This window comes from Heterodontus francisci, chromosome 2, assembly GCF_036365525.1.
Source record: "Heterodontus francisci isolate sHetFra1 chromosome 2, sHetFra1.hap1, whole genome shotgun sequence".
Lineage (NCBI taxonomy): Eukaryota > Metazoa > Chordata > Chondrichthyes > Heterodontiformes > Heterodontidae > Heterodontus > Heterodontus francisci.
This window is the reverse complement of record NC_090372.1, coordinates 197,952,430-197,978,371: the sequence shown is the minus strand read 5'-3', so window position 1 is coordinate 197,978,371 and position 25,942 is coordinate 197,952,430. Positions and strand designations below refer to the sequence as shown.

The 25,942-nt window shown below is 42.2% G+C and overlaps 1 protein-coding gene across 3 annotated transcripts in view; it reads left to right on the top strand.

Moving 5' to 3' along the window:
• rbm33a (RNA binding motif protein 33a) overlaps positions 1-25,942 on the top strand; it is a 236,255-nt gene that overhangs the window by 10,283 nt on the left and 200,030 nt on the right. For all 3 annotated transcript variants that reach the window (XM_068015013.1, XM_068015011.1, XM_068015012.1), the window contains exons 3-4: positions 14,337-14,385; positions 15,571-15,641. In XM_068015013.1, the coding sequence (XP_067871114.1) occupies positions 14,337-14,385; positions 15,571-15,641 (120 nt within the window). The remainder of the gene's footprint in view (positions 1-14,336; positions 14,386-15,570; positions 15,642-25,942) is intronic.

Sequence of the window (25,942 nt, the reverse complement as noted above, 5' to 3'; positions counted from 1 at the left end):
AGAAAATGCTGGAAATGCCCAGCAGTTAGCATCTGTAAAAAGAAAAGGCAGGGTATGATGTTTCAGATGTGTACCTTTGCAATAAAAGTCATAGTTATACAGCACAGAAACAGGTCCTTCGGCCCATCATGTCCATGCCGGCCATCAAGCACCCATCTATTCTAATCCCATTTCCAGCACTTGGCCCGTAGCAGAAGTGCTGCCAATGGCCTCTACCCCGGGCAGGAAAGGGAAAAATAAGCAAGGGTGCCATTCCTAGTCGCTACCAAGAGACCGCTGCTGGAAAGTGTGTTTGTGTTTATTTTATGCAAGGACATGATCAGATAGCTCTCACTGTTAGATACTGGAGGGCTGTTGGCACTCATGGAATTATATCCCAGCAAAAGCGAACACTTTTGGGAGAGGAAGGGGAGAGAATTAGGTTTTTTTAAAAAAGGAATGAGCTTTAAAAAGCATTATTGAGACCAGTTTATTTTAGCAGACTATGGATGATTGTCTTGTGGACTCATTAATTTCCTTCAGTGTCAGTTGGTGGTTACTCAGCTTTTGTAGTGACCTTTTGCAGAATGCTCCAATAAACATCTGTGTTTGATGCTTGTTCAACGCACTTCCTACATGTAAAGAAAAAACAAGATGAGAGGCTTAGTCAGGTACTGGTTTCTGATTCTGCAGATTTATTTTGGAGCTACCATGATATAACCTGTACATGGAAACATAGAAAAATAGGAGCAGGCCATTTGCCCCTTCGAGCCTGTACCACCATGCAATACGATCATGGCTGATCATCTAAACGCCTGCTTTCTCCCTGTATACCTTGATTCCTTTAGCCCTAAGAACTATATCGAACTCTTTGTTGAATATATTTAATGATTTGGCCTCAATTGATCTAATCAAAGCATATATGTGATATTTTTAAAGTGTTGTCTTTGAAGAGGCAATGTAAACTTTCATGCAAGTAAATCTGTTTTTAAAAACTGTGGCACAGTTTTGTTTAAACTCTGGTGTTTTCCTGTATTTCATTTTATTTGGCTGCATATTTGCTTTTGAGTGCATTTCATTAAAACATGCAAGATGCTTTGAATCCAAAGACTTTGTTAAAACAAAGTTATAGTGAACAGTTAAAACACTAATCATTTTCTGAGTAACATTTGCTTTTCGTAGTCCTGTTACTATGTCAGCATAGTTAGATGGTTGAAGAACTGACAAGAGAAAGGGTACTATCTCAATTGAGCCATGAGCGCTGTTGTGTTGAAATACAGTAATTACATTTTCTGATCACATGCACTAATCTCAAGGCTAGTGAGGAACCAGACTATCTTTCGTCCCAGTTTACTTTCTTTACCTGACTGCATGCCATGTATATTTGAGAGCATTTACAAGAGGATCAATTATGCTGGAAAGATTTGATGATGCCGAACAGCTAAATTTAGAAGGCAATAATCTAATTGGATCGGGTTTAATGCCTATCTGCTAAATTTAGAAAGCATTAATCTCATTAAAGGGATCCTATGATGTCAAACCTAGGGAATGTATGGTGCATTCACTCATTGGCTTTAGTGTCATAGCAAGGTGGTCACGCTGTACTAAAACGTTGAATTTGGGTGTGGGTGGAGATTTGGGCCAGTGATCTGAGTAGATTGCACTGGAGTTGAAAGTCAAACCCCTAAATGCTGGTAGTTGCACACCAGAACTGTAAATCCCAGACTGCTGTGTAACAGTGCTCTTCTGCAGTTCAGCTTCAGATGTGCACTGGAACATGAGGGCAAAGCTGAAATGTTACCAGCAAGTATATATGTATTTGCAAATTTAAGCAAAAATCTTTTGAACAGTTGGTGTCCTTCCGAGGGTAATGTCGGAAATATTTTTAATTGCTTTTAAATGTAATGGATTGTCGTGTGTATATTTCTTGTAAATTATCACAGGCATCACGATGCAAGGATATCCAGTCTTCACAACATTTAAACCCAGGAAGTCAAATTAGATATTGGAAGAGCCCATATCAGTCAGTGCTCTAAACCCTAAGTGAACCTAAGGGATATTCCGTTTGCTCGGTACAGTAAAAATACACCTTTTGTTGTCTGTGCATGAGATTAGTTCTGAAGTTATTGTACATTTGTAAAGATTGTTTCAATTCCTCTGGTGTGTTTCCTATTAATGCTAGCAGCAGCTGTCAGTGCCAACATTGGACTATTTGTGTGGTGTCCAGATAAAAAGATTAATAAATGAGTAATTACTACAGTTTTGTTCTAAAATCTGTAATTACTTAACATCAATAATAAGACGGGATTTTTCTGTGCTCCTGTAATCACTGAATTTGACATTTGGTTTCTCAATATGCCAGATCATATTTCACCCAGTGTCATCTGTGAAATGCAAATAGTTCAGAGAACGTGCAACTGCAGCCTGCATAATCAGCCCATGTTTAAAATTGCAGGGGTGGAAAGGGTAGCAGAAGTATTAATCATCTTCAAATCAACTTTTGCAAAAAATATAATTTGATCTCTAATGGCAGAATAGACAAATAAACTCCCGAGGGTAGCATTTTCTTTCATTTGTTCATGGGATGTGAGCATCGCAGGCAAGGCCAGCATTTATCACCCATCCCTAATTGCCCTTGAAAAGATAGTGGTGAGCTGTCTTCTTGAACCGCTGCATTCCAAGTGATGTAGGTACAACCACAGTGCTGTTAGGGAGGGAGTTCCAGGTTTTTGGCCTTGTGACAGTGAAGGGACTGGAAAGAACTACACAGGAAAGTCCCAGGGCTGATGCCTGCTGTCAGCTGAGTTAGTTCATTTCAGCTGAAGGAGCAGTTAGGAATGCTATAATTGGCTTGGGACCACGGGGTTAGTGAAGCAGAAAGTCTGCCACAGTTCTTGCTACTGATTGCAATCCATAGTTTCACCTGCTGTGTGTATGTCAGGTATGGATAGGACTGGACTATACTGTGCTGTGATATCCTCACAGTTGAATAACTTGGTGGCAGTCACAACTCCGGTCCAAATTTGGGTGAGGTGTTGGAGGATGCCTGGCACTAATGGAACAGTATGCTAATATGAGTCTGCTTTAAGGAAAAGACAGCATTGCAGAAGAAGGAAAATTTAAGAGTTACCAGGAACTAACATAGTTTTAAGTGTTTGGTGTCAGCCTTGGTTCAGTGGAAGCACCCGTCTCTTCATGAAAGTCATAGATTTATGCGCAGCACTGGAGAATATAATAAGCTGACACTCCAATCGAGTACTTATGGATGAGATATCCATCATCAAGGCCCGCCCACCCTCTCTGGTAGAGTAGAACGATTCCTTAGCAGGGGAATTCTCATGATCTCCCTCAACCACCATCACTAAAACAAATTAACTGGCCGTTTATTACCGCTACTTATGGCACTGTGCTGTGCCAATTGACTAATGTGTTTGCCTACCTTACATTTCCCAAAAAAAGTACTCCAGTGGCTGCAAAGCACTTTATGACATTCTGATAATGTGAAAGGTTCTAGATGAATGTTCGTTCTTTCTAGTTGTATAGTATAACATATATCAATTGCAATACAAAGACTTCAGTTTGAAATGAGTGAAAATTGATAATTGTTGCAAACCTGTACTTCAACAATACAAATTTTATTACTAACTTGAAAACTTTTTTGTTCTCACCAGAAGAAACAGTTTTTCTTCCTTTGGTAGCAATTCAGCTGGGCACCTGGGGTGGTGGTGGGTGAAAAGAAGAGAGAATAGTTATTGGAAACATTTCCAACAATGGGAGAGCAGGAGAGAATTATCTATAAACAATATGCAGTTTTTGTCTGTTTGCATTTTTAAAATTTATTTTAGAGATAAAGCACTGAAACAGGCCCTTCGGCCCACCGAGTCTGTGTCGACCAACAACCGCCCATTTATACTAACCCTACAGTAATCCCATATTCCCTACCACCTACCTACACTAGGGCCAATTTACCTATCACCTGCAAGTCTTTGGCTGTGGGAGGAAACCGGAGCACCCGGCGAAAACCCATGCGGTCACAGGGAGAACTTGCAAACTCCGCACAGGCAGTACCCAGAATCGAACCCGGGTCCCTGGAGCTGTGAGGCTACGGTGCTAGCCACTGTGCTGCCCCCATTGTTTGGTTGGTGGGTGGAGCCTGGCAAATGTGAAAGCACATGGGACGTGCGGAGGATTGGAGCGTGTAACACGTGCGACTGCTAATGATTTTGGGGGTGGGGGGGCTACGGTTTGGTCGAGAAAAAGAACAATAGAAGATGAGAGAAGCCCAACAACAAAGTTACTGTGGCGGGATGGGGATCGGGGGGTGGGAGCGCTGTTGGTTGTGGGGGGGAAGGCACGAGATGATGCTGGGTTGGTGCAGACTACACGGAGGGGTGGGGTGGGGGTGGGGGAAGAACTGCATTAGCTGGATGGGAAATGCATGGGAGGGATGGAATGGTGGATGGGATGGGGATGATATGAGGGAGATGAAAGGTATGACACGAGAATGATGGCATGGGCAGGATGGAATGTGATGGGGATTTAAATAAGTACTGTTGCAATAAAGATATGAATTTCCCTGCAAATGTTTTATGGGTCTCTGCTAGTTCTGGAATAATACATCGTGACAGTAATTGTACCCCGACTTGGATGAAGGGATTCCAAAAGAACCTTTAAGTTAGACAGTTGCTATTTTTGATATACCTTGGAAGCCCTCAGTTTAGATCAGTCTCTAATTCTGAATCCAATAAATATAGGCTAATATTAAATACAATTTAAAAGGGCGGGCGCTCAGCCTAACGGTTGATTAACAATAAACAGGACGTAATTGAGAACATATGGGATGGGAGAAATGTTTTTTCCTCTTTCTGTGTTCTCTCAATTTTTTCTGCTCCTGAGGGGTAGACTGTTGCTGGGGTACAGTTCCACTGGTGCCTGTAATCCTTTGGTACTTCATCCAATGGCCATTTTGTTTGCCTCAATCTAAAATGAATGTCAGTGTGATATTTAACTATGGAAGATATCATAAATGAGTTTAATTTTATCCTCAACCTAATCTTACACGTGACCACTTTCCAGCAAGAATTAATGGCTAGTAATTGGGAGCAGGGATATTTTATGGTAATTTCCATTGCTAGCTCAGAGGGCCAGAGGCTAATTATAACAACTGGGGCTTTGGCTGACATGAGGTAACTCAGCAATGACTGGAATTTACTCATGCCAGTAACTTTATCTACTGTGGCACAGACTAATTGTAACTTTTTTTTTAAGCTAACTATGTAGGCAGAAGATTTCCGTATCTTTCTACTGATTTGTTTTTTAAAATAAAACATGTAGATACAGTGTGAAAGGGCAAGGCATATGGTACTGGACGTCATCAAGATTGAGTAAAGGAACTTGCATGGTAATTTAGAAGTCGTGATTAGTTGTTGCCAAGTGTGGGTTATGTTTAGTTTAGTTTAGAGATACAGCACTGAAACAGGCCCTTCGGCCCACCGAGTCTGTGCCGACCATCAACCACCCATTTATACTAATCCTACACTAATCCCATATTCCTACCACATCCCCACCTGTCCCTATATTTCCCTACCACCTACCTATACTAGGGGCAATTTATAATGGCCAATTTACCTACCAACCTGCAAGTCTTTTGGCTTGTGGGAGGAAACCGGAGCACCCGGAGGAAACCCACGCAGACACAGGGAGAACTTGCAAACTCCACACAGGCAGTGCCCAGAATTGAACCCGGGTTGCTGGAGCTGTGAGGCGGCGGTGCTAACCACTGCGCCACTGTGCCGCCCAAACACAGAAAATCCTAACAGAAATGGAAGACTGAGAGGATGAAGAGTTCTACAGTTTTTAGGCCTGGCGCGGAATGCGTTAGAGCAGGACATGGGTCAGAAAATCATAGACTGGTTACAGTACAGCCATTTGGCCTGTTATGTTCATGTTGGCTGTCTGCAAGAGCAACTCAGATAATCCTGTTCCCCTGTCCCTTATTCATTAGCACCTGAACAGAGAAATTTGCAGGACTTAGCCAATTCCCTTTTGAATACCACGATTGGATCTTCCTCCACCATACTCTTAGTGCATTCCAGATCCTAACCACTCACTGCATAAAAAGTTTTTCCTCATGTTGCCTTTGGTTCTTCTGCCATTCACCTTAAATTGGTCTCCTTTGGTTTGTGACCTTTCTGCCAGTGGGATTAGTTTCTCTACCTACTGTGTCTAGACCCCCCCTCATAATTTTGATCATCTCTCACGTTGCCTTGATGTATGATCTGATTGACCTATGTTTTAAGGGAACTATCAATGTAGTACCTGCCAATGTTGCCATTGCTCTATACCTAAATAGGAATGAAAAACAGAAATTTGCTGCAGTGTTAAAATAGCGTTCATAGCGTTATGTAAAGATAATCCAGGTCTCCTTGTAAAAAAAAAATCCAATTAGGACAGTCTTCATTTTTTTTCTGCCAAAATTAAGGTGCTCCGGTGTCTGTGCATCTCAGCAGTGATATCAGCATGGCATGTACAGCACAGTGGATGCTAACATTGTGGATGGAATGCACAGGATCTCTGGACCTGATTTTTGGGTGGAAATCATTGGAAAATTTTGGGAGAGTATCAATTCTTAACTGTTCATGTCCTGAGGAGGGACGAGAACTTATTAATAGAAATGGGCTTTAAAAAAAATTATTGATTCCTAAATATTAAAATACTGATACTGACTACTGAAGTCATCAAAAATTATTTTATTAGAGGAGAGTTTGAGGTCATAGATTTTGCTTGCCAAAATATTGGTAAACTTCAGAAAGCCATTGTTAGAGATAGCCGATGGATTTGTTGAGAGATTTTTGGCCACTTGATAATGAGGTAAAGTGATTCCAAGACAAACAGTAGGGGCATCGGAATAAACAACACGTGCATGTCCTTTGAAGTTAACTTGGAGTGGAAAGTGTAAGGGAGGATGAAAGGGAGAAAAAATCAAAAAGCTAAAACTTGGGTATTGATGTAATGATCTATACTAAATTTACTAGGCATTGATTTAGCTTTATTTAGAAAATCACCGATCCATAAATACCACTGGAGTCTGCCCACCGTGAGTTGGTGGTGTAGCTAGGTTTCAGTCTTTGTATATGTATGGTTAATTCTCATGACCTTTTTAATGAAGAGAAATGTTTTTGTTTAACCTGAAACCGCATGAACATAAGGTTTGGAGTGCAGGCTTGGGTTAGATTTTTGATTTTACGGGTTGAAAATCGGGCGTGTTCTGCCACTGGTGTACCTCGTCCCACCCAGCAACAATGTTCAACCAGAAGTGCCGAGTTGATGATCCATCTCGTCCTCCTCCTGAAGTCCCCAGCATCACAGATGTCCGACTTCAGCCAATTCGATTCACTCCACGTGATATCAGGAAATGACTGAAGGCACTGGATACTGCAAAAGCTGTGGGCCCTGACAATATTCCGGCAATAATACTGAAGACCTGTGCTCCAGAACTTGCGGCGCCCCCAGCCAAGCTGTTCCAGTACAGCTACAACGCTGGCATCTACCCTGCAATGTGGAAAATTGCCCAGGTATGTCCTGTACACAAAAAGCAAGACAAGCCCAACCCGGCCAATTACCGCCCCATCAGCCTACTCTCAATCATCAGTAAAGTGATGGAAGATGTCATCAACGGTGCCATCAAGGGGCACTTGCTTAGCAATAACCTGCTCAGTGACGCTCAGTTTGGGTTCCGCCAAGGCCACTCTGCTCCTTACCTCATTGCAGCCTTGGTTCCAACATGGACAAAACAGCTGAACTCCAGAGGTGAGAGTGACTGCCTTTGACATCAAGGTGTCATTTGACCGAGTATGGCATCAAGGAGCCCTAGCAAAACTGAGATCAGTGGGAATCGGGGAAAACCCTCCGCTGGCTAGAGTCATACCGAGCGCAAAGGAAGATGGTTGTAGTTGTTGGAGGTCAATCATCTGAGCTCCAGGGCATCACTGCAGGAGTTCCTCAGGGTAGTGTCCTAGGCCCAACCATCTTCAGCTGCTTCATCAATGACCTTCCTTCAATCAAAAGGTCAGAAGTGGGGATGTTTGCTGATGATTGCACAATGTTCAGCACCATTCGTTACTCCTCAGATACTGAAGCAGTCCGTGTAGAATTGCAGCAAGACCTGGACAATATCCAGGCTTGGGCTGATAAGTGGCAAGTAACATTTGCGCCAGGCAATGACCAACTCCAACAAGAGAGAATCTAACCATCTCCCCTTGATGTTCAACGGCATTACCATCGCTGAATCCCCCACTATCAACATCCTAGGGGCTACCATTGACCAGAAACTGAACTGGAGTAGCCATGTAAATACCGTGATTAGAAGGTCAGAGGCTAGGAATCCTGAGGCGAGTAACTCACCTCCTGACTCCCCAAAGCCTGTCCACCATCTACAAGGCACAAGTCAGGAGTGTGATGGAATACTCTCCACTTGCCTGGATGGGTGCAGCTCCAACAACACTCGGGAAGCTCCACACCATTCAGGACAAAGCAGCCCGCTTGATTGGCACCCCATCTATAAACATTCACTCCCTACACCACCGACGCACAGTGGCAGCAGTGTGTACCATCTATAAGATGCACTGCAGCAATGCACCAAGGCTCCTTAGACAGCACCGTCCAAATCCGCGACCTCTACCAACTAGAAGGACAAGGGCAGCAAATGCATGGGAACACCACCACCCCTCTCAATATCCTCCTGTTTATAGTGTATTCCCTCGCTTCATTTGCACTCCCCAAATGCATTGCCTCACACTTCTCTGGATTGAATTCCATTTGCCACTTTCCCGCCCACTCAACCAAACCATTGATATCATTCTGGAGTCTACAGCTATCCTCTTCGCTATTAACTACATTGCCAATTTTTGTGTCATTAGCAAATTTCCCAGTCATGCCTCCCACATTTACGTCCAAACCAATAGTATATAATACTGCAAACAACAAGGAACCCAACACTGAGCCCTGTGGAACGCCACTGGAAACAGCTTTCCATTTGCAAAAGCATCCGTTGACTGCTACCCTCTGTTTCCTGTTGCTGAGCCAATTCTGGATCCAACTGCCACATACCCCTGTATCCCATGGGCTTTCATTTTACTGACCAGTCTGCCATGTGGGACCTTGTCAAATGCCTTACTAAAATCCATGTAGACCACATCCACTGCACTACCCTCATCAATCCTCCCCGCCGCCGCCTTTGTCTCCATTTTATACCTTTTTTTGGATAATTAGTAACAACCCTAGCTTCACCAGTGCCATGATTTTAAAATTCTGATCCTCTACTTCAATTCGTTCTATGGCCTTGCTTCTTATCTCTGTAACCTTTTTCAGACATTCAACCCAACGATAACTCAGCATTCCTCCAACTCTGCCCTTTTGTGCAACCCGCATTTCTTTTGCCCCACCATTGACAGTCATGCCTTCAGCTGGCTAGTCCTGAGGTCTGAAATTCCTTTCCTAAAGCTTTTCACTTGCTATCTATATCGCCTCCTTTTGAGACGCTCCTTTAAAACCTACCTCTTTGACCAAGCATGAGAGAGAACATCAGAACTAGGAGCAGAAGTAGGCCATTCAGGCCCTTGAGCCTGCTTTGCCGTTCAGTAAGATCATGGCTGATCTGATTGTGGCCTTAACTCTACTTGCACCCTCCCTCCCCCCATCCAATAACCCTTAACTCCCTTGTAGATAAAAATCTGTCCACTAAGCCTTGAATATGTTGAATGACCCAGCCTATACTGCTCTCTGGGGAAGAGAATTGTAAAGAGTAACAGCCTTCATAGAAGAAATTCCTCCTCATCTCCGTCTTGAAAGGGAGAGCCCTTATTTGAAACTGCCTCCAGTTCTAGATTCTTCCACGAGGGAAAACATCTGACCAGCATTTACTCTGTTAAGCCCCCTCAGAATCTCATATGTTTTAATAAGATTACCCTTCATACTTCTAAATTCCAATGAATATAGGGCCAACCTGCTCAATCTTTCCTCATCAGACAATCCTTTCATCCCAGCAATCAATCTAGTGAACCTTCTCTGAACTGCTTTTAATGCATGTATATCCCTCCTTAAGTAAGGAGACCAAAACTGTACGCAGTATTCCAGGTGTGGTCTCACCAATGCCCTGTACAGTAGTAGCAAGACATCCCTACTTTTATACTCCATTCCCCTTACAATAAAGACCAACATTCCATTTGCTTTCCTAATTAGTTGCTGTACTTGCACGCCAACTTTTTGTGATTCATGTAAAAGGACCCCCAAATCCCTCTGCAGTGCAGCATTCTGCAGTCTCTCCATGTAAATGTTCTGCTTTTCTGTTCTTTCTATCAAGGTGGACAGCCTCACGTTTTCCTACATTATACTCCATCTGCCAAATTTCTGCCCATTCAATAACATGTCGATATCTCTTTGCAGACACTTTTGTGTCCTCGCAACTTGCTTTCCTACCCATGTTTGTATCGTCTGCAAATTTGGCTACAGTGCACTCGGTCCCTTCATACATCATTAATGTTGATCATAAATAGTTGATCCCCAGCATTGATCCCTGTGGCACTCCACTAGTTACAGTTTGACAACCTGAAAATGGCCCATTTATCCTGACTCTTTGTTTCCTGTTAGCTAATACTTTATCCATGCGAATATATTACCCCCAGCACCATGATCTCTTGTGTAGTAACCTTTTATCCTTATCGAATGCCTTTTGGAAATCCAAATAAACTACATCTACTGCTTCTCCTTTATCCACTCTACTTGTTACATCCTCAAAGAACTCTTAATAAATTTGTCAAACATGATTTCCCTTTCATAAAACCATGTTGACTCTGCCTGATGCATTATGATTTTCTAAATGTCTTGCTACTACTTCCTTAATAATGGATTCCAGTATTTTCCCAATGACAGATGTTAGGCTAATTGGCCTATAGTTTCCTGCTTTCTGTTGCCCCGCCAACCGCGCCCCCCCCCCTTCATGAATAGAGGTGTTACATTTTCGATTTTCCAATTCACTGGCACCTTTGCAGAATCTAGGGAGTTTTGAAGATTACAACCAATGCATCCACTATCTCTGCAGCCATTTCTTTTAAGACCCTCAGATGCAGGCCAGCAGGCATCCAAGGGACTTGTCAGCCCAGTCCTATTAGTTTTCCGAGTACTTTTTCTCTAGTGATAGTGATTGTTTTAAGTTTTGCCCTTGCCTTTTGCCTCTTGATTTTCTGCAATTCTTGGGATGCTTTTTGTGTCTCGTACTGTTAAGACAGATATAAAATACTTGTCCAAAGTCTCTGCCATTTCCTTGTTTCTGATTATTAATTCCCCAGTCTTATCCTCTAAGGGACCAACTTTAGCTGCTCTCTTCCTTTTTATATACTCGTTGAAGCTTTTACTGTCTGTTTTTATATTTCTTGCTAGTTTACTCTCATGCTCTAATTTCTCCCTTTTTATTTTTTTTAGTCATCCTCTGGTTTCTAATATTTTCCCAATCTTCTAGCCTACCAGTAATCTTTGCAGCATTGTATGCCTTTTCTTTCAATTTGATACCATCCTTAACTTCCTTACTTAGACAGGAATGATGCATCCTTCTCGGTCTTTTTTTCTCAATGGAATATATCTTTGTGGAGAGTTATGAAATATCTCCTTAAATATCTGCAACTGTTAGTCTACTGTCTTACCTTTTAACTTATTTTCCCAGTTCACTTTAACCAGCTCTGTCTTCATACTCTTGTAATTGCCTTTACTTAAGTTTAAGATACTAGTTTCAGACCCAAACTACTTACCCTCAAACGGAATCTGAAATTCCTTGTTATGAGGATCCTTTACTATTAGGTAATTTATTAATCTTGTCTGATTACACATTACCAGGTCTAAAATAGCCTGCTCCCAGGTTGATTCCAGAATGTATTATTCTAAGAAACTGTCCCTAATGTGCTCTATGCTCTCATCCTCCAAGCTACCTTAGATAGTTTGTTTAGTCCAATCTATATGAAGATTAAAATCACCCACTATTATTACAGTACCTTTCCTACTAGCCCCCATTATTTCTTCATTTTATATTTTGTCCTACAGTGTGGCTACTGTTAGAGGGCCTATAACCTACTCCGTTCTTTCCTTTGCTATTTCTTATCTCCACCCAAACTGATTCTACATCTTGATCTTCCAAGCCAAGATCATTTTTCACTACTGCTCATCCTTTTTTATTCTTTTATGGGATGTGGGCGTCGCTGGCCAGGCCAGCATTTATTGCCCATCCCTAATTGCCCTTGAGAAGGTGGTAGTGAGCTGTCTTCTTGAACCGCTGCAGTCCATTTGGGGTAGGTCAAGTATGTTTTTCCCTCTTGCTGGATCCCTCACCACCTGCTGCATACCCAGTCTAGCAGCTGTGTCCTTTAGGACTCGGCCAGCTCGGTCAGTATTGTTGCTGCCGAGCCACTCTTGGTGATGGGCATTGAAGTCCCCCACCCAGAGTACGTTCTGTGCCCTTGTCACCCTCAGTGCTTCCTCCAAGTGCCGTTCAACATGGAGGAGTACTGACTGATCAGCTGAGGGTGGGCGGTAGGTGGTAATCAGTAGGAGGTTTCCTTGTCCATGTTTGACCTGATGCCATGAGACTTCATGGGGTCCGGAGTCGATGTTGAGGACTCCCAGGGCAACTCCCTCTCTACTGTAGACCACTGTCCTGCCACCTCTGCTGGGTCTATCCTGACGGTGGGACAGGACATACCCAGGGATAGTGATTGCAGTGTCTGGGACATTGTCTGTCAAGTATGGTTCCGTGAGTGTGACTATGTCAGGCAGTTGCTTGACTAGTCTGTGGGACAGCTCTCCCAACTTTGACACAAGCCCCCAGATGGTAGTAAGGAGGACTATGCAAGATCAACAGGGCTGGGTTTGCCGTTGTCGTTTCCGGTGCCTAGGTCGATGCCGGGTGGTCCGTCCGGTTTCATTCCTTTTTATTGACTTCGTAGCGGTTAGGTACAGCTGAGTGGCTTGCTAGGCCATTTCAGAGGGCATGTAAGAGTCAACCACATTGCTGTGGGTCTGGAATCACATGTAGGCCAGACCAGGTAAGGACAGCAGATTTCCCTCCCTAAAGGACATTAGTGAACCAGATGGTTTCATTGCCATCATTAGACTAGCTTTTAATTCTAGATGTATTAATTAAATTCAAATTCCATCTTCTGCTGTGGTGGGATTCGAACCCATGTCCCCAGAGCAATAATAAAAGCAAAATACTGCGGATGCTGGAAATCTGAAACAAAAACAAGAAATGCTGGATTCACTCAGCAGGTCTGGCAGCATCTGTGGAAAGAGAAGCAGAGTTAACGTTTCGGGTCAGTTCCGAAGAAGGGTCACTGACCCGAAACGTTAACTCTGCTTCTCTTTCCACAGATGCTGCCAGACCTGCTGAGTGAATCCAGCATTTCTTGTTTTTGTCCCCAGAGCAATACCCTGGGCCTCTGGGTACTAGTCCAGTGACAATACCACTACGCCACTGACCCCCCTAACAGAGCTACCCCACCTCCTTTTCCTTTCTTCCTATCCTTCCAAAATGTCAAATACCTTTGAATATTTAGTTCCCAGCCTTGGTCACCTTGCAACCAAGTCTCTGTAATGGCTATCCTATCATACCGATTTATTTCTATTTGTGCTATCAGTTCATCCATCTTGTTACGAATGCTGCGTGCATTCAGATAAAGAGCCTTTAATTCTGTCTTTTTAACATTTTTCCCTAATCTGACCTTATTTACTGGTGCAATCTTATGATTGTACGCTGTCAGACTCTGGTTATCATTACCCCTATCCGACCCTGCACTATTGCCTTGTCCTTTCTCTCTGATCTTATTTACCCTGTTCCAATTTGCTCATGGCTCAGGTAGTAGTAATCCAAAGATTCTTACCTTTGTGATTCTGCCTTTTAATTTAGCCCTCAGGCACACTACTTCAGTTCTGTCTCAGTTTTTGTCTGATTACGCCCATGTAGCACCTTGTGATGCTTTAGTACATTTCAAGGTGTTATATCACTGCATAACAGAACTCGAGGCACTTCTTTCCTTGCTTTAATTAAGTTTGTGTGCCATTTATGCATTTTTAAAAATGTAACTTTTCATACTGGATACATAATTTGCACTTTAGTGACTTTATGTATTACTGTGAAATGTTAGTTGAATCAGAATATTAGCCACTTAAATGCTGCGCTGCCCATGTATTAGTAATGTAACCAGTTCAAACGAGATTACACAAAATGGTAAATGTACAGCTTTAGCATATCATTTCTGAATAGCAGTGGTCAGTGAATTAAATGGTAGACATTAATTATTGTTACTTTCTTACAGTGATCTTGAGGATGACTTGCTTAGTGATGACTGGGGGTTGAGCAAAAAGGTAAGGTGAACAGAAAAGTTTCTGGGTTGCTTCCTTTGAGCTCATTAATTAGATCATTAAAGTTCTTATTTCTCTCCATTTTGTACCTTTTTTGTATAATTAATAACAACACGAGCAAATGATTTAATATTTGGACCACTAGTTTTTAAAACTGAATTGATGCACAGACTTGCTGTACCTTTCAGTAAATGCACAGAATGGCAGCATACACATAAATTTGGTAAAATTTGACTTTAAAATGAGCAGTATTTACTGCATAAGTTGGTATGTGGTAAGTGAATTCTTGAAACAATGCATTGGTAATCTGTTTCTGCTGCAAATTGTGCTGCACTTAGTATGTTGCTTAATAGAGTAATAAAATGTCCTTGGTTCACCAACTAATTGTTGTCTGCATCAGCTTGTTACATGGGCAGTCAGCACATTTTCCTAACTGAACCGAGAACAAATTGCTCTTGACTTTGCTGCAGATTTAAAGAGGTGATTTAAATGGTTTACAAGCCCAATTTTACTTCCTGGTTTTGAAACCAGCATGAAGCCTTTTACATAGTGTTTTGAGGATGCTCTTGGTAAGGGCATGCATTTTGAACCCGTGCTACAGAAGACCTGACATCTGCAGTTTGAGGGTGAAGTCCCCAGCTTCATAACCAATGTTCTGATGCAATCCACAATCAGATCACGGGCGAGCGTTCCTATTTACACATTGACTTTAGTATTGCAATTCTAAAACTGTCCAGATGCATTCAAATGCTCTACAGTGTCTTCAGTGACCAACAGAATGCATTCATTTACCTGCTAATATCAGAAAATGAAGGCAAAATAAAGCATATAGTTTTTAAAATAAAATCCAGGAGTACAAGACACATACTTGAGGATGCAGTAAGTATCAGTGCTATTCTGTGCAATACAGAAATGTACCAAACGCTAATTTCCAGTTTATAGTTGAGGTCTTTTTTCGATCAGTCCTCCAAGATGCTAATTTAATGTGTAAAAACTTCAATCTGTTGATTTTTTTTCGAAACAATTTTTAACATAGTTGCAGTTTGGTGGGTTAAAATTGTGCTATAACTAATGAAAGCTTATTGGCTAACAAATTTTAGATGAGGTAATTTAGAAATCTTTTTCAGTTAAGACGTTCTTGCTTTCTCGTTTAAATGCATTTGATGCTTTTTTTTATTCCCACATTAGAATCAGTCTGACCAATCTGATGAAGAGCTTGATGATAACCTTTTGCAAAGTGATGAGGAAGCAAGTGAAAGGTACAGTAAATTCTGCCATGTATTTTGTGCTCTGTGGAATCTCTAAAATGTGGACTTGGAAATAAAAATGATGGTCTATGATCTTTAACATTAGATTTTTTTTTAGAGATACAGCACTGAAACAGGCCCTCAGCCCACCGAGTCTGTGACGACCAACAATCACCCATTTATACTAACCCTACAGTAATCCCATATTCACTACCACCTACCTACACTAGGGGCAATTTACAATGGCCAATTTACCTATCACCTGCAAGTCTTTGGCTGTGGGAGGAAACCGGAGTACCCGGTGAAAACCCACGCGGTCACAGGGAGAACTTGCAAACTCCGCACAGGCAGTACCCAGAATCGAACCCGGGTCCCTGGAGCTGTGAGGCTGCGGTGCTAACCACTGCGCCACTGGGCTATAACTATAATTATGGCTCAGACTGCACATTACCGTACGCTCAATGAAATTTGTTTTATGTTTTAAGTAAGTTTAATTCTGTTGAGCAACACAGTCTGCGGGTCTGTTTAAACAGGTATTTAAGCATACTTATAAAATACAACATTTTGCTAGTTCTTTCCTGTTCTGTAGGTTCAGCTACCCTTTCACATGCCTCAATTTTGGTACATCTGATGGAATCTAAGTTTGATTACAGACCTCACTGAAAGGACTAATAAGAACAATTTAAAGAAAACATCCTAGGAACTAAATGGGATGGAGGTTAACACATTAAAAGTGTTTTTAATTACAGCCATCTTTGCCGGATTTTAAGGAGAAAGAAATGATCAATAGCTGTCTAAAAAGCATTTCAGAGATACTCTGAAGATGACTGTTGCTTCCCCATTTTATACTGCAATAATTTGTTATGTTTCTGTTTTATTTCATCCCCATGGCTTATCAATGATGAAGCTTCCCATTGATATTGACTCTCCAATCCCTACCTTTCTCTTGTGGGGCTCTGTTTTAGCCATCTACAACAGTCATATAAATTGACAAAAGTACAGGACTCAGGTCTATAAAATTCATGTGCTGTTCTAATTCTGTGTCTATATTTTTGTTCAACTGGGACTCATTCGTCACTATGCACTCAAGAAGAGCCACTTTTGTATTCTGCAATTGTTGTCAACTGCAAGTGTATGGATCTTACACAGCTGGCGATAACACCCAAGATAAGCATGCCATATTTTTTCAGGCAGGGCTTGGAAAGAGCCATTTTTTATGGAGTTTTCTCCACCGACACAGGCAAATCTGGCAAGTTTATCTATTATGCTGTTAGATGTGCAGGGCTCTCATATGGAATTCAGTGGAAGGAAATATAAGGTCCATTCACATTGGATCGGAGAAGGACCAATTGGAATATTTCCCTAGTGGTGAGGCTTTCAGAACTGTGGAGAAACAGATTTGGGAATCCACATACATAAATCACGAAAAGCTAATGGACAGGTATAAAAGGTAATCAAAAAGACAAAAGGAATGTGGGCCTTCATCTCAAGTTGATCGGTTGTACAGCGCCTTGGTCAGACACCATCTGGAGTTCTGCATTCAGTTTTAGGTACCGGATATCAGGAACGCTATATTGACTATGGAAGGAATACAGCGAAGATTCACCAGAATGATGACCAGAGCTTAAAGGGATAAATTGTGGTGATGGATTGTATAAACTTGGCTTGTGTTCCCTTGAGTTTAAAGGGTTGTGGGTGATCTAATTGAGGCTTTCGAAATAATTAATGGATTTGACCGAGTAGATACCGAAAAACTAATTTCTTCTGGTGGGGATCCAGAACCAGAGGGCATAATCTTAACAAAATAAAGTAAGGTTATTTAGGAGTGAAATCAGGAAGCACTTGGCATGTAAAGGGTAGTGGAAATCTGGAACTTGCTCCCTGAAAAGAATGTATATGCTGTGTCAATTGAAATTTTAAGACTGAGATCGATGGATTTTTGTTCAGTTTGGATCTCAAGGGATACAGACAAAGGCAGGTAAATGAAATTGAGATTCAGGTCAGCCATACTATACTTGCCTTTATTAGCCGAGGCATAGAATATAAGAACAGGAAGGTTATGATGGAGCTATATAAAATGCTAGTTAGGCCACAGCTGGAGTACTGTGTACAGTTCTGGTCACCACACTATAGGAAGGATGTGATTGCACTGGAGTGGGTGCAGAGGAGAGTCACCAGGATGTTGCCTGGGCTGGAGCATTTCAGCAATGAAGAGAGACTGAAAAGAACAAAGAAAACAAAGAACAAAGAAAACCACAGCACAGGAACAGGCCCTTCGGCCCTCCAAGCCTGCGCCGATCCAGATCCTCTATCTAAACATGTCGCCTATTTTCTAAGGGTCTGTATCTCTTTGCTTCCTGCCCATTCATGTATCTGTCTAGATACATCTTAAAAGACGCTATCGTGCCTGCGTCTACCACCTCCGCTGGCAACGCATTCCAGGCACCCACCACCCTCTGCGTAAAGAACTTACCACGCATATCCCCCCTAAACTTTTCCCCTCTCACTTTGAACTCGTGACCCCTAGTAATTGAATCCCCCACTCTGGGGAAAAAGCTTCTTGCTATCCAGCCTGTCTATACCTCTCATGATTTTGTACACCTCAATCAGGTCCCCCCTCAACCTCCGTCTTTCTAATGAAAATAATCCTAATCTGCTCAACCTCTCTTCATAGCGAGCGCCCTCCATACCAGGCAACATCCTGGTGAACCTCCTCTGCACCCTCTCCAAAGCATCCACATCCTTTTGGTAATGTGGCGACCAGAACTGCACGCAGTATTCCAAATGTGGCCGAACCAAAGTCCGATACAACTGTAACATGACCTGCCAACTCTTGTACTCAATACCCCATCCGATGAAGGAAAGCATGCCGTATGCCTTCTTGACCACTCTATTGACCTGCGTTGCCACCTTCAGGGAACAATGGACCTGAACACCCAAATCTGTCTGTACGTCAATTTTCCCCAGGACTTTTCCATTTACTGTATAGTTCACTCTTGAATTGGATCTTCCAAAATGCATCACCTCGCATTTGCCCTGATTGAACTCCATCTGCCATTTCTCTGCCCAATTCTCCAATCTATCTATATTCTGCTGTATTCTCTGACAGTCCCCTTCACTATCTAGGGTTGTTTTCCTTGGAGCAGAGAAGGCTGAGGGGGGACATGATTGAGGTGTACAAGATTACGAGGGGCATTGATAAGTTAGATACGAGGAAACTTTTTCCCTTAGCAGAGGGGTCAAGAACCAGGGGGCATCGATTTAGGGTAAGGGGCAGGAGGTTTAGGGGAAATTTGAGGAAACATTTTTTCACCCAGAGGGTGGTTGGAATCTGGAATGCACTGCCTGAAGAGGTTGTGGAGGCAGGAACCCTCACAACATTTAGGAAGTATTTAGATGAGCACTTGAAAGGCCATAGCATACAGAGCTACGGGCCAAGTGCAGGAATATGGGATTAGAATAGGTGAGTGCTGTATGGCCGGCACAGAGACGATGGGCCAATGGGCCTGTTTCTGTGCTGTATAACTGACTTTATGAAGTCATTGAAGAGTAGAACAGGCTCGAGGGTTGAGTGGCTTAGTCCTTTCCTATGACTCTGTTCTCAAGATCCAGTGGCTCTAGGATGGCGCTAACAGTTTTTCTCCGCTTTCCACTTTTCATACACTCCTCCATTCCTTGATCTATCCTTATAAAGTTTGTCCTTTAAAGAACAGGCAACTAATTATTGAGATTTTCCAAGTACTGCAGATTGCAATCAGTTTATCTTTTTCTATCCAGTTGTTTTTTTTCCCAACTTGATAATGTAAATATTACATCCTAAATGAAGTTTGCAGAATACCGTTTGTGTGGTTGTACTTTCAATTTCTACTTCTGATTGGAAAAAAAAACTGGAGGACGATTTGGTTTATGTTGTATAAAGAATATACAAAAGATTTGAAATTTAACATAACTGAAGGAATAACGCAAGCTGTATAAAGGTCAGCATCCCCAGAATTAATTGTGTTTAGTTAGATTTTGTTGTATTCGAGTACCTGTTAATGACCACTGCAGCAAAACTTGAAATGCAATTGTGCAGCTAACTACAATAAAATGTGCTCTCAGTACAGGCATTCTAATTTACTGAAATAAATGTGTTTCGTAGTGGAAAAAGCACGGGAAAATAGAGAGCTGGGCGCAGGGGAATGCACTCAATTACTCTATTTCTGGTATGCTGTGCTTTATCTAGAGCAAGTTACTGTTCTTCTACCTGAATATCTTAGATCACAGATTGTGTAAAGAAATTAGTTAACTATCTTAGTATTCTGCAACTACCTATTCACTACAAGCTTTCTCATATGTATTGGTTTTATCACTAATCTAAAAATTGCTAAAATTCATGCTGTCCACATGGGTCAGGGCATTTAAAATAACCTTTAATTAATCTTCAAAGCAGGTTTTTGCTGATAGGTGAGAATAACGACATGAATTAGCCATGTAACTTCTTTGCTGGCCAGATGCTTTTTAAATAAGGTTAAAAATTAATTAGATTCTTCTTAGGAATTTGTACCTGCTGCAGATCTACTTCCATTGGAGTGATAGGGACACCTGCACCACCTGTCTTTTCCGTTAGACGAAATTGTGATTTTGACAATGTAAGTACCTTAAAGTTTGCTTGAAGTGTTCCCTAAAAGCTTTAATAGTAATATTCTACAAATCCATCACACCGACATGCATCAACGGCATATCTTCAGATTGATTACAGTATTACTTTACTGAATCATGGTTGTTTCATTCTTAGTGATTTGAAGAGAACCAGAAGGCTAAGCTGCTGAAAAACTAACATTTGTTTTTGTTCAATCTCTGTGTATTGCAGGATGAAACCCCTGTTGTCAAGAGGGGAATCATGAAATGCAGCACCTTTGACATCTTTGATTTGGCTGTATAATGTTGGGATGTCTCCTGAATTTTCTTCCTTGCACTATATAGAGGCACCTCTTGGGATGATGTGAAATTCTTTATTCCATGTCAGCGCTGAGACATTCTTTGTTTCCATCTGCTAAAAGACCTCTATTGTGGCAGCTTTAAAAAAAAAACCTTCATTTCATTGTTTTAATTTGCCCCTCTTGTAAAGATGCTGGGTCATACCAGAATATGGTTTAGTGGGTGCTGTTACTATCATTTGATACTTTGGCCTCGGTCATAATTCCGCTCCTGCTCCCCTGATAAGCGGGATAAATGGGGTCTGAAATATCAAAATTGAGCAAACCAACCCCATTTCCCGCCACCATAATGTTTAAGATGATGATTCAGGTACTGGATGATGCTCCCAGTAAAAGTAGGCAAGGGTGAAAGTCTCAACCTGATGATATCATCAGTGCCATGACTTATTTTTAACCAGAAATGGGGAGTCCTGCGCCATCTGCTGCTGAGCAGCAGCAACGGGGCAGGAGGAACCAACTAGTCAAGATTCCCAGGTAAGTTCAGAACTTTGCCTGGTTTTAAGCGCTTTGTGGGCCAGAAGGAGTGTCTCCCTGGCCTCACTAGGAAGCCTTTGGCCTCCCAAGCCCTAACTTTCCCCATCTCGAACAGGGCAACTTCATGCACCCCGATATTGATCGCAGCCTCCTCCTCTCTTGCCCCACTCCGGCATATCTTCAGTATTTGCTGAATTTGAAACAAAATTTGGTCAATGCGTAGACATTATTTAAGTGATTATCACCTTTTCTCTTGGGAGGATTTTAATCAGTTGCTTCCTCATTTGGTACGATCCCTTTACATAGGATTACATAGAATATACGGTACAGAAATAGGCCTATGGCCCAAACGGTCCGTGCCAGCATTTTAGCTCCACTCGAGCCTCCTCCTATCTTTCCTCATCCTAAATCTGCCATCCTAACCCTCTGTTCCCTTCTCCCTCATATGCTTGTCTAGCTTCTTAAATGCATCTATGCTAATCACTTCAATCAATCCTGTGATAGTGAGTTTCACATTCCCATCACTTTTTGGGTAAAGAAGCTTCTTCTGAATTCCCTATTAGATTTCTTGGTGACTGTCTTATATTGATGGCCTTTAGTTATGCTCTTGTCCATAAGAGGAAATATTCTCTCTATCCACTCTATCAAAACCGTCATAATTTTAAAGATCCCAAAAGGTCACCCCTCAGCCGCCTTTTTTCAAGAGAAAAGAGACCCAGCCTGTCAATCCTTTCCTGATATGTATACCCATGCATTTCTGGTATCGTCCTTGTAAATCTTCTCTGCACCCTCTGTAGCGCCTCATTATCCTTTCTATAATATGGCGACCAGAACTGCATGCAATACTCTGTGTGGTCTAACCAAGGTTCGATAGAGGTTTAGCTCAACCTCCCTACTTTTCAATTCCTGCCCTCTAGAAATAAAGCCTAGTGCTTGGTTTGCTTTTTTTATGGCCTTGCTAACCTGTAGTGCAACTTTTAATGATTGGTGCATTTCTGCTCTAAAATCCCTTTGTTCTCTACCTCACCTACACTTGCACCTTTCAAGTAATAAATGACCTCCCTATTCTTTGTACAAAAATGTGTTACCTTACATTTAAAAACAAAGTGCTGGAAATACTCAGCGGGTCTGGCAGCATCTGTGGAGAGAGAAGCAGAGTTAACGTTTTAGGTCTGTCACCTTTCATCGGAACTGAGTTCTGACTATCCCTCCTAATTTGGTGTCATCCGCATATTTAGAAATTGTGTTTTTGATTCCAAAGTTCAAATTGTTGATGTGAATTGTAAACAGCAGTGGTCCCAGCACTGATCCTTGTGGAACACCACTTCCGAACTTCTGCCACTGTGAATAACTGTCCTTTGCTCCCACTCTCTGCTTTCTGTCTTAAAGCAAACAAGCAATTCATTCTGTCACTTATCCCCTGCCTCCATATTCTCTGACTTTATTCATTAGTCTGTTATGGGGCACCTTATCAAAGGCCTTTTGAAAATGCAGATAAATTACATCTACTGCGGGAACATTGTCTACTCTCTCTCTCACCTCCTGAAAGAATTCAATAAGGTTGGTCAAACAAAATTTTCCCTTTTGAAATCTCTGTCGCCTATTCATTATTTTATTTTTCTTTTCTGGATGTTCTTCTGTTCTCCTGTTTCGTAGAGATTCCATTTTTCCAACCACTGATGTTAAACTGACTGGTCTGTAATTCCCTGGGCTGTTCTGTCCCCCTTCTTAAACATAGGAATTACATTAGTTATCTGCCAGTGTTCTGGCACTACACATTTTTCTAACGAATTATTAAATATATGCAGTAATGCCTTTGCTATCTCTTCCCCAGAATCTTTTAAAATATGTGGCTGCAATCCATCCAGACCAAGGACTTTATCCTCTTCTGAGTTTGATTTGTTCATTCGATACATCCTTTTTAAAATTTTAAATGAACTTATCTTCTTGCTCATCTCATTGTTCGGTGTCGTGTCTACCTGTTCTAACTCCCGAGTAAACATCGAAGCAAAATAATTGTTTAATATTTCTGCCATCTCACTGTTGTTACCTGTACTATTATCCTATCTCCCATCATAGCCACCTTTTTCATTGATGTGCCTGTAAAATATTCTTTGATAATTTAATTTCATAGCTCCTCTCTGCCTTACTAGTTTTTTGACTTCGCTCCTAATCTCTTTGTATTCTCTCTTATCATGCACTCCTCTGCAGTCTGTATACTTAATGCCTTTTTTCACCTATTAAGTCTCATTGGTGTTTAGTTTGTTCTTTCCTTTTAGCAGGAATATATTTTTTCCTGCATGCCGTTGAACACCATTTTAAATGTTTTCCATTGTTGTTCTACATCATTGTCAGCCAAAATTGTTGCCCATTTTCCCAAATTCTATTCTCAGCCCCTCAACATCAGCTTTACTCCAATCTATTAAAGCAGGTATTAGTCATACTTCTGTCGTTCTCTATTAAAAGTATATTAAATTATGGTCACTATTACCAAGTTGGTCCCCTTACTTTACTTCCATTCCCTCATCCCTTTACCTACCTCTTCTGTCCACTTAATATCAGGGTAGTTTTTATTCTTTTATGGGATGTGGGTGTCGCCGGCAAGGCCAGCATTTCTTGCTCATCCCTAATTGCCCTTGAGAAGGTGGTGGTGAGCTGCCTTCTTGAACTGCTGTAGTCCATCTAGTGTGGCTACACCTACAGTGCTGCTAGGGACGGAGTTCCAGGATTTTGATTCAGTGATGTGGAAGAAACAGTGATATATTTCCAAGTCAGGATGATATGCGACTTGGAGGGGAACTTGCAGGTGGTGGCATTCCCATGTGTCTGCTGTCCTTGTCCTTCTAGGTGGAAGAGGTCGCGGTTTGGAAGATGCTGTCAAAGGAGGCGCAGTGTGTTGCAGTGCAACTTGTATATGTTACACACAGCTGCCATTGTGCGTTGATGGTGGAGGGAGTGATCGTTTAAGGTGGTGGATGGAGTGCCAATCAAGCGGGCTGCTTTGTTGTGGATGGTGTCGAGCTTCCTGAGTGTTGGAGCTGCAGCCATCCAGACAAATGGAGAGTATTCCATCATGCTCCTGACTTGTGCCTTGTTGATGGTGGATCGGCTTTGGGCAGTCAGGTGGTGAGTTACTCGCTGCAGAATTCCAAGCCGCTGACCTGCTTTTATAGTCACAGTATTTATGTGGCTGGTCCAGTTCAGTTTCTGGTCAGTGGTAACCCTTAGGATTGATAGTGGGGGATTCAGTGATGGTATTGCCATTGAATGCCAAGGGGAAATCGTTACATTCTCTATTATGGAGATGGTCATTGCCTGGCACTTGTGTGGCACGAATGTTGCTTACCACTTAGAAGCTGAAGCCTGGATATTGTCCAAGTCTTGCTGCAAAGGGACACGAACTGCTTCAGTATCTGAGGAGTTGCGAATGGTACTGAACACTGTGCAATCATCAGTGAACATCCCCGCTTCTGACCTCATGATGGAGGAACTGAAGATGGTTGGGCCTAGGACACTACCCTGTGGAACTCCTGCAGCTGTGTCTTGGGACTGAGATGATTGACCTCCAGCAACCTCAGCCATCTCATTCTGTGCTGGGCATGATTTCAACCAGTAGAGAGTTTTCCCCTTTATTCCCATTGACTTCAGTTAACTAGGGCTCCTTGATGCTGCACTGTCAAATGCTGCCTTGATATCCAGGGCAATCACTCTCACCGCCCCTCTTGAGTTCATTTCTTTTGTCCATGTTTAGACCAAGGCTGTAATGACATCAGGAGCCGAGCGGCCCTGGCGGAACCCAAACTGAACATCGGTGAGCAGGCTTTTCTGTTTAAGTGGCGCTTGATAGCACTGCAATGGCATCACTTTCCTGATGATCGAGAGTAGACTGATAAAGTGATAATTGGCTGGATTGGATTTGTCCTGCCTTTTGTGGACATCACATATCTGGGCAATTTTCCACATTGTCAGGTAGATGCCAGTGTTGTAGCTGTACTGGAACAGCTGAGCAAGTGCCACTTGATAGCACTGTCGACAACCCCTTCCATCACTTTGCTGATGATTGAGAGTAGACTGATCTGGCAGTAATTGGCCGGGTTAGTTTTAATCTGCTTTTTGTGTACAGGATGCACTTGGGCAATTTTCCACATTGTCGGGTAGATGCCAATGTTGTAGCTGAATTGGAACAGCTTGGCTAGGGGCGTGGCTAGTTCTCGAGCGCAAGTCTTTAGTACTATTGCCGGAATGTTATGAGGGCCCATAGGGTCTGGATACTGCAGAGGCTAACACGATATCACATGGAGTGAATCAGATTGGCTGAAGCCTGGTAATGGTGTTGCTGGGATCCTCAGGAGGAGGCCGAGATGAATCATCCACTTGGCACTTCTGGCTGAAGATGGTGTGAATGCTTCAACCTTGTCTTTTGCCGTGATGTGTTGGGCTCCCCTATCATTGAGGATGGGGATATTTGTGAAGCCTCCTCCTCCTCCTGTCAGTTGTTTAATTGTCCGCCACCATTCACAACTGGATGTGGCAGCACTGCAGAGCTTTGATCTGATCTGTCAGTTATGGGATTGCTTAGCTCTGTCTATTCACGGAGAAGACTCGGGCGGAGTTCCGGACCTGTAAGTATAAAAACTTACCTCGGGGATTCGCGGCCTACATTCACGGAGAAGACTCTGAAGGCGGAGTTCCAGACCGGTAAGTATAAAAACTTAACTCTGGAAAAAAAAACTGAAAAGTGACGTCACAGGAAAGCTATGACGTGATTGGCTGGTAGGGAATTTGTACTGAATTTGAAAATAAAACATTGATAAAAATTGATTAAAACCCTAATTAACTAATTAATAAGTAGAGTAACTA